The sequence below is a fragment of the Mastomys coucha genome, unplaced genomic scaffold, assembly GCF_008632895.1.
Source record: "Mastomys coucha isolate ucsf_1 unplaced genomic scaffold, UCSF_Mcou_1 pScaffold15, whole genome shotgun sequence".
Lineage (NCBI taxonomy): Eukaryota > Metazoa > Chordata > Mammalia > Rodentia > Muridae > Mastomys > Mastomys coucha.
This window is the reverse complement of record NW_022196897.1, coordinates 2,172,738-2,182,219: the sequence shown is the minus strand read 5'-3', so window position 1 is coordinate 2,182,219 and position 9,482 is coordinate 2,172,738. Positions and strand designations below refer to the sequence as shown.

Sequence of the window (9,482 nt, the reverse complement as noted above, 5' to 3'; positions counted from 1 at the left end):
TGGGCAGCATCATTCTCTGTGTGTGCTCCTCCTGGGTAGCATCATTCTCTGTGTGTGCTCCTCCTGGGTAGCATCATTCTCTATGTGTGTTCCTGATGGTTTCCTCACGTGACTTCCTTTCTCTCTATGTCTATAAAACTACAGCAACTTCTAGAGCCAGGAATGTTTCTTTCCCCTTTGCCAGCCATCTCTTAGGACACAATTTTATCACTGACTAACGGAATACTTAAATGTGAAAGTGTCAGTGCCCGCAATTCCAAAGTCTACATTAAGATAGAGGTGAGGAAACGGCTTTCAGCTCCTTGAAAGGGTATTACAGAGACTCTGAGGAATATAAGAATTGAGAGATAATATACTTGCACATGTATAAAAACAAGTGTCTGCTTAGGAGGAGAAATAAGGCAACTGCTGGCAGAGGAAATGCAGGATCTGAAAAAGGAAACTGGAAGGAAAAGCAAGGCCTGGAGTAAGTCAGGAGTGCTGTGTGACTGACTGGGCTTCCTGGAGTAAGTCAGGAGTGCTGTGTGACTGGCTGGGCTTCCAGGAATAAGTCAGGAGCGCTGTGTGTCTGACTGGGCTTCCAGGAGTAAGTCAGGAGTGCTGTGTGTCTAACTGACTGGGCTTCCAGGAGTAAGTCAGGAGAGCTGTGTGTCTGACTGGGCTTCCAGGAGTAAGTCAGGAGTGCTGTGTGTCTGACTGGGCTTCCAGCTGGAATTCAAGGCCATGCGGATTTTTACTGATACAAGGGCAGGTTTTCCCAGCCCTCTTCAGCACATATCTGGAAGGCTATTTCTCTTTTAAAAATTTTTTTTTATATATTTCAGTTAAAATAAAATTGCATCACTGTCCCTCCCTCCTCCTGCCAGTTCCCACTGTGGAGCCCTACTCTCAGGTTGATAGCTTCCTTTTCTCTGATTATTGTTACATAAGTGTGTGTGTGTGTGTTTGTGTGTGTTCTTTGTACATGGTTTCAGGGCTGACATCTCTGTACTAAAGAAGCAATAGGGAATGCACAGGAGACCATTTGTTCTTCCTTTCCCTACAGCTTTAGTTTTAGAATTAAGAACTTTTCAGCCATCTGTCCCCAGGACATTTGGAAGGTGTTTACTCAGGAGGCAGTACTCATGTCGTGTCCATAGCTACCTCCAGTGGTGACAATATTTTGACAAGAGAAAAAGGATGAAGCCACCTTAACTTACTGGTCTATTTATCACTTTTCATCTGTTAAACAGATGCTTAAGAATTTAATGAAAAATGAGATATAAAATGGTAGTAGAACTGCATGCATACATAAGGTCCTAGGTTTGATCCCAGCACTGTGAAGAATGTGAGGCTGGTGGGTGGTCAGGGACAAAAGTAATTTCTTCTGCATTACAAGGTTTTCTACTTGAAATGGGGTAGTCAAGAAAGGTCTCACGGAGAGAAGGGAATATTTGATATAGGTATATACTTTCAAAGTCAGAAAATACGATAGATTAAAAAAAATAAAAAGATAGAAAAAAAGAGAAATTAACTTTAAAAAGCAACAATTTAACAAGCAATGTTCAATGATAATATAAGCCCCTTGAAATGAGTGATGAATTCACAAACATGGCAACATTGATCAAGAAGAAAAGCAAAATCAGTCAAAAATGAGAAAGAAAACTTAGTGAACACATGCTAAATACTTCCTATACAAATATGATTTAGTTTAAGTTTCAAGTTTTTAAGTTTAAGTTGGGTTGCCTATAAAATGTACAATTTATTATACAATAAATTAGAAATAGTACAGGCATGTACCCAGTGCAGTAAAGTGTCTGAAGCTTTGAAGACATTTTCCGAGAATATATATCCAATGTGTATCTTTCCAAGAAGAGGTAAAAACAGAAAGATGCTACACAACCAACAAAAATATAGTACTGTGGCCTGGCGTGGCACCGGTGGCAGGAATAGACAGGAGGGCGAAAGGCCTGGAGTATGCTAGCACACACTGTTGGTACAGTTACTGAGGGTTTAAAGTAAACGACAGGATCAGAGAGATTCACCACAGACACACTAGTGAGGACTGAAGAATGAATGGACCACTCTGAGTTGATGAGAAACTCATCTTTATGCAGTAATTGGACAAGCTCATTTTTAAGGACAAAAAGCTGTGTAGCCATGGTGATTAGGTAAGAAATGATTAGTGTCTAACTGTAATGTATCATGATATTAATGTGAAAGATTCATTCTGGACATTATTAACTAATTATATATTAGTTGTCATGATAGACAATGCAGAGAGAGAAGAAAAAGCAGTTTGTGTGAAATGCAGTTGTTAGCCTCAGCTACCAGGTAGATAGCAGAGCTCTGAAAAGAGACAAGCCGTGTAACATAAAGGGAGACAGCTGGCATTTAAGAGAATATTTAGTATGTGCCCAGAGCATATTCATGCTACACCTATCCATCATCATTCCAAATGTGCTGCAGTGTGAGAAAGGAAGTTAAATTTCAGTGTTCTGGCCTCAATGCCTGATTCTAGATCTTAGCTAAGTGGGACCTTAGTCTGCATCTCAGTTTCCCATTAACAAAATGGAGTGCCAATGTTATCTCCGTCATCGGTAATACAGGGATTCAGTGGGTCAGTATGTGTTCAATACAATCTCAGCGCTTTGTCCATATCGCGCAGCCCGCATCGGCTTCTTCATGATCTCCCCAGTCTTGTTACCATCTGAGACATGACAACATAACAACGTCTTTAAAAGCTCCCCACTCTGTATGGGCTGCAGTAGCGAGGCACATACAGGACATTTCCAGGCACTGCTGCTTTCTGGATGTGTGCCTGTGCTACCCAGAAACACTGCTGGTAAACTCTTAAACGCCTACCCTTACTTGCTTCAAGGAAGACTTTGCCTGTGTCCTTCCAAAGCCACTGTACACACACGGAGCAGTCTAACAGCGATGCTACCCTGTGTTTCTTACCCAGATTTATGCTTTACTAACCATTGTAATGAATTAAACATTCCCAACGTTAACCCAACAACCATCAATAATCACATTACTTTGGGAAAGAAGCCTGTGTCTGCTGGCTAGGAAGAGCTGGGTTTGCGGAGGGTGGAACTGCTCCTTGGCTGACAGAAGACAGCTGCTCTGGGGGAAGGCTGTAGCTCTGCAGATGGGTCATCTGTGCACTCCCTGCAACCAGGTAGGTACCACTCTGAGTAGGTCCTGGATAGACCTACAAGAGATGATATGGAAACACTCCATTAGACAAGTTTAATGCATATTCCAAAGCTACTCAGCAGAGGCATTCAGTTACAAATATAGGAAACACTGTTTCTTTAGAACTTCCTTTAAATGTTACTTCAATCAACTGGAATTTTAAAAAAGGTACTTTTTAGTAGACTGATGATTTTTAATCTTTTCATATATGTATGTTTGCATGAAAGTATATGTATGTTTGCATGAATGTGTGTGCATGTATGCAGCATGTGGGCCCAAGGCTGATGTCAAATGTCCTCCTATTCAGTCAGGGTCTCTTACTGAACCCAAAGCTCACCTATTTGGCCACTATAGCTAGCCAGCTTGCTCTGGAGCCCCTTTCTGGATCTCCCTGTGCTGGACTACAGGCAAGCTACCATGACCAACTGGCATTGACAAGACAGGTGGGAACCCAAACTCCAGTCTGGCAAGCACTTTAGGTACTGAGCAATCTTCCTAGTCCAAATTTTTATTTTAAACATTAAATGAGCAGATTTTACTTTCATATAGAAACATTTCTATTGTCAATTCCTATATTCAAAAGCTATGCTTTCTGTTGTTCTTGAAATAGTTTATACTAACATAATCTCTATATTGAATTTGATATACTTTCCATGCTGATCTTTTAAGAGGGTTTTTGTTGTTTATAATTTCTGTCTGCTTGTTTATTTGAGGGAAGGGCTGTAGTTGGGGTGTGTGGAGATTAGAGGCTCTGGGAGGACTTACAGGAAGGGAAACCATGATCAGATTGTATGAAAAATAGTTTCTTCAAAATATATATGTATGTATGAATCCCAAAACATTGGAAATATACTTGAATTCATTGTTTTATAGCCCTAGACTATTACAATTTACAATTCACATTTCTAAACTGCACTGGATGAATGGAGAGCACACTAACTTCCTGAAATTAAGGTGCACAAACTTGTTTTAAGTACTCAATTCTATAGGTTTAGAAAGCAGCTATAGGGCTGGCAAGATGGCTCAGCGGGTAAGAGCACTGAGTGCTCTTCCGAAGGTCCTGAGTTCGGATCCCAGCAACCACATGGTGGCTCACAACCACCCGTACTGAGATCTGACGCCCTCTTCTGGTACGTCTGAAGAGAGCTACTGCATACTGTCCTGGAGGCGGGGCCGGAGCGAGCCATCTGTACAGCTAATGTACTCATACACATAAAATAAATAAATCTTAAAAAAAAATTAAAAAAGAAAAAAAGAAAGCAGCTATATGTAAAACAGAAATAGGATGGCTGTGAGGCAAATGGAGTGGCTGTGTCTATTTCTATAAAAACAGGCAACAGGCTGGATTTGTTTGCCAGTTCCTATTTCTAAAAGCTGTTCTTTCTGTTGTTGTTGTTGCTGTTGTACTTAAATTTATTTAAAGTGGAAGTCCTTTTTTTTCTGAAAGTGGTCGTAAGCCTGACTGGCTTAGCATAGCCTCACTGTGTTGTCTAAATTGATCTTAAACAGGAAGCAATCTTCCTGTGTCAGCTTCCTCCTGAATGATGGGCACTTCCATATGCTCAGCCAACCTGTTCAGCAATCATCCTACCAACAGGAGCCACCATGGCTCACTGAAATCTTAAACTTTTCATCTTAAAAAAAATCATTTATTGGCCGGGCGGTGGTGGCGCACGCCTTTAATCCCAGCACTTGGGAGGCAGAGGCAGGCAGAATTCTGAGTTCAAGGCCAGCCTGGTCTACAAAGTGAGGTCCAGGACAGCCAAGGCTACACAGAGAAACCCTGTCTCGAAAAACCAAAAAAAAAAAAAAAAAATCATTTATTGTGAAAGTCTGTTCATATATTTGAAAAGACACTCTACTGTCTTTAGATAGCAAGACTGTTCATGTGCTAAGAAAACTAGCACCATCACCAAGGAACAAAGCCCTCTCCATTCCATCAAACCCTAGAGATTCCCATCGGAACTCCGAACATCTTCATTCCGTGAATAAACGCACAAGCTCTCACAGCTATATCTTATTATCTCATGCAGGTCAAAACCACTTGTAAAGCCAGCTCTGGGGATCCAACACCCTCTTCTGGCAACCAAGGGGCACAGTATACACATGCAGTACACATTCGCAAGCACACAGATACATAAGCACGCATTTTACAAAAACTCAAGACATTCCAAATAATCTCAAGCACATTCAACACCCCCGAGTTTTACATACAAAACATACCTGGGAAGCAGAAACACCAGATGACTGCATGTAATACTGCTGGTTCTGTAACTTTGCATACATAGAATACATTGGATCTTCATTCATTAACTTCGTATACAATGAAAGAGCTTCCATCACCTTCACATTTAGTTCTGAGAGTTCTGAATGTTTTCTGAAACATTACACATAATTGGGTGGTTAAATGATACAAGTGATCAAAAGACAGAACGGAAAGGCCTCCTGCTTGGCCTGAGCCAACAAAACTGTTTCAGGTTAAGATCCCATGCTGGGCCCTTGACTGTACCTCAAACTGTCTACATTTCCTCATTTATCAACAGATGGCCAGCATGTGGGTTCTGGTAAAGCTGCCTATTGAGCACAATTATATAAAAATGAGGAAGACAGTGAAGGCCTATGGGAAGCCTGCTTTTCAAGAAAGGGCAAATGAGTTAAAATCCTCATTCATGGCGAGGTTAAAAACAGTGCATAAAGAATGGTTCTATGAAGTACTGTCTGTGCATGTTGTATGTGTAATAGCTGCACATGTAGAGAGGCCTGAGAGGCCTTTTCTCTATTGGCTCTCTCTCTATCTTTAGTTTTTAGACAGAATCAAGCTAAAGCTCATCCAGGCACTGTGGCTCGCCGGGCAGGGGACCTCAGGGATCTATCAGCACCACACTCTTTCTCCCTAGCCACACCACCTTTGCTAGGTTTATAGGCAAACACCACCACATGTGGGCTTTAAGGATCCAAACTCAGGTCCTTGCAGTTGTGTGGCAAGCTCTTTACCATCTGAGCCACCTGCAGTCTGGAGTACCTTTTTAAAAGGCAGTTTACTGAAATGGTTTCAGAGAAAGAGACACAATTTAAATATAGTTCAAGTTCTTTACCTATCAATATCTTCCAGCTTTTCATCAATGAGAGGTCCCATCTGGTGACACATCGCTAAGATGACAAGAAAGTAAACTTTTGAAAAATATTCATATAATTAGAGAAATGAAAAGTTTAATGTGAAGTAATAAAATTATTAATTATCCTTCATCAATAGAACCTAAAATAGATTTTAAAATATAATAATGACAATTTAAAATTGACTTAAAAATATTTTCCATTGTACAAGATTAAGATGTTGAATAAAATAATTTGTATAGCAAGGTTTGTAATTTCAACTTCTACTCAACAGTCAAACAGCACATGAAAAGTGAGAGGCACTGGAAGAATGTGTAATGTTTCATTTCTAAGATTAGTCTCAAAACCCATCCTGGCGCAGTAGAGTAAAAGATCTCAGTTTATTCTTGGCTTATAAGGTAGACAGAAATTGAGGTTACCTTCAAGATGAAGTAGCTCTGGTAAGTCTGGCTGATTATCACTGGGATCTGTACTTTGCAACATCTGTAACAACTGGTCCATTTTATCCTACAGAAATTAAATAGCTAATGTCAAAAGCAACCAATCTCTATGAAACATTATGTTCTCGCTTTGATAACTCAACCATGGCTAGAAGACTCTTACAATTCAGTTAGGTAGGTTAACTTTCCACTTATGTTTTCAGCATCTTATGTACTCCTTTTAGCACCATAAGGGATCTGACCCTTGTACTCTATCCTTAGGTATTTTTCAAAATGTTCAAATCAGAACAGGCCCACCCATTTAAACTTACAGGGCATAATCTCTTCTATCACGTTTGAGAATTTTACTTGGTTTTAGAGCAGCCGAAGCTTAGCCACAAAACAGTTGGAACATCCCTCTCAAGACAGCGTGCTATGACTAACAGCTCAGTCATTACTTCTCCCTGGCAGAGATTAGGACAGCTGTCCACACACAGAGCCAGGCCTTCCAGCTGTCCTTTAAGTGCGGCTCTAAGGATTGATTCTGTTCTCTTCCCATCAACATTTCAGTCTGTCATAAAAGAAAGAAACTTGTACTTTATACCTTTTTGTGGGAAATGATGCATAGATCATATCAACTTACTTAGGTCTATTTCAAAATCCTTTAATACTTAGGATGGAAGGAACTAAAAAAGGCAGCTGCATATAAATACCCACATAGTATACAAGATGGAGCTTTTCATTTCCCAAAGTCTATGAAAATTATTACAAACTTCTCACATATTTTCTGTGCAGTAATGCTACTACACATAGGTACATTAAAAACTACAAATTCAAGGTAAAATTGTTATGTCAAACAAAAAGTGTTTAAGAGATGAATTAATTATTAGATTGGAAACAGAGGAAAGTTCCTGTCAAGGTGAATTTTAAAATTGATATTCTTTCAGGTAAAAGGTTCATGTTCATTTTAAGACATTTAAAAAGACAGCAGAAATGTTTGTGTCCTGTTAATACAACATGGTTTCTATATGGGTCACAGCTGAGTACTCATTCATTTCCTTCTGTAAGGCCATCTGGCCAAGCAGAATGTTCTGTAGGGCTTAGCATTCTTCCACGCTCTTGTTTCTCTAAAACAGAAAGCAGCAGCAGCACCATTTAAGCCAGGCTGGAGATGTGGCTCACCAGAAGATCACTTGCCTGCCATGTACTAGACTCTGGGTTCTATCTCCAGGACCACAAAACAAACAGTTGTTTTTTAAATCAGTAATTCCAAATTGATTTTCTCCTTAATCTCATATTATATCATACAAAATTTTATCTAAATGTACTTTAAAGTCTTCTAGAAGACTATGTCAAACTTCTTTGAGATAAAATGTGTGTATAGACTAGCAATACTCTCTGTTAAATTGACCTGTATGCATTAATGATTTCTACTAGTATATAAATGGGCGGCAGTAACAAAGCTCAAATTTAAGATGATGAAACAGGTCAGGATTCATGGTTATTCATATTCCTATTTTATGATGCTATAGATGAAACTGACAGGAAACCTTGTTTACATATTTCAAGCTCTAAGTCTTATCATTAAACATTACTTTTAGGGGCTGAAGAGATGACTCAGCAGTTGAGAAGACGCAGCTCTTCCAGAGGATTCCCAGCACCCATATGGCTGCTTGCAACCACCTGGTCTTCCAATGAAGGAGAACCCAATGTCCTTTCTAGCCTCTGTAGGCCCCAGGCATGCAGGTGGCACCCAGACATAAATCCAGGCAAAATATCCATACATGTGATGTGAAGTAAAATAAAACTTAAAAATTATATTTAATAATCTACTAGCTGGCAATTCACTGTGCTCATTGTTTATTATTATTATTATTATTATTATTACAAAATGTATGAAGCCATTTGAATTGTGATACGTAGTCATTACCACCAGCAATATTTGGAACTACCCTTAGAAATCAATCCACTTGAGTAAGGATCAGTATGGGCACTGGATGAGGCTTTTATCTGTAATAGTGGAGAAAGAAATTGTAAAAGAGAAAAAAAAAATGGAAAATGATGGCAGGAAGTGTCCTCACACACACCAACTTCAGGAATTATTACAAGAAATTAAGTCCTGAAAAGAGTGTTGTACACTAGTCTATACGAGGAGCCAAAAATTAAGCATAGGACTACACAATCTCTCTGGTAACTTAAGCACAAAGGCAGCTAGTAAATACATAAAGGAATATAGTGGTATTTCAAATTTGGCCTGCTGGGAACAGCAACCTGTATGGCTTGCTAATTCCATCATTTAATACTTTATTGTAAAGTAAATTTTAATGGATTAATATTTAGTTTTACCAATTCAATAGAATATGATACTGCTATTCAAAACACTATTCATAGGTGTGAATATAATTTAATAGCTGTCGAGTACATGGAAAAACAGGCATTTTCACAGAGCACAAACAAAACCATAAAATCTCCCATCTGTTCAACAATTTCACAGTAGTAATTAACATGAAAAACACACATAGCCTTCAATTTGGAAGTTCCATTCCTGGGTATCTAAACTAAGAACATTAAACTAAATGTTAAAAAGAAAACAAACAAAAAAACCCTCACTATAATATTCCTTGTGATAGCAATTAAAATTAGAAACTGCCTAGGTCCCTAATGACTAAGAACAGCAATATAAATCCGATCTATAAAATACTAGACAGGAATTCACATTCATTCTTATCTTACTATCTCTTCTTCCTCTGTCTATACCACTGGAGATCA

At 39.1% G+C, this 9,482-nt stretch overlaps 1 protein-coding gene and 1 long non-coding RNA gene across 2 annotated transcripts in view; one reads left to right on the top strand and one right to left on the bottom strand.

Moving 5' to 3' along the window:
* Positions 1-8,552, top strand: part of LOC116089726 — a 25,419-nt gene extending 16,867 nt beyond the window's left edge. Inside the window, exon 3 of the long non-coding RNA XR_004118454.1 lies at positions 8,315-8,552. This is a non-coding gene — a long non-coding RNA (uncharacterized LOC116089726). The remainder of the gene's footprint in view (positions 1-8,314) is intronic.
* Stam (signal transducing adaptor molecule) overlaps positions 1-9,482 on the bottom strand; it is a 55,085-nt gene that overhangs the window by 3,824 nt on the left and 41,779 nt on the right. Inside the window, exons 10-13 of the mRNA XM_031369055.1 lie at positions 6,714-6,801; positions 6,276-6,330; positions 5,404-5,557; positions 3,021-3,196 (exon numbers count right to left, since the gene is read on the bottom strand). Of these exons, the coding sequence (XP_031224915.1) occupies positions 3,021-3,196; positions 5,404-5,557; positions 6,276-6,330; positions 6,714-6,801 (473 nt within the window). The remainder of the gene's footprint in view (positions 1-3,020; positions 3,197-5,403; positions 5,558-6,275; positions 6,331-6,713; positions 6,802-9,482) is intronic.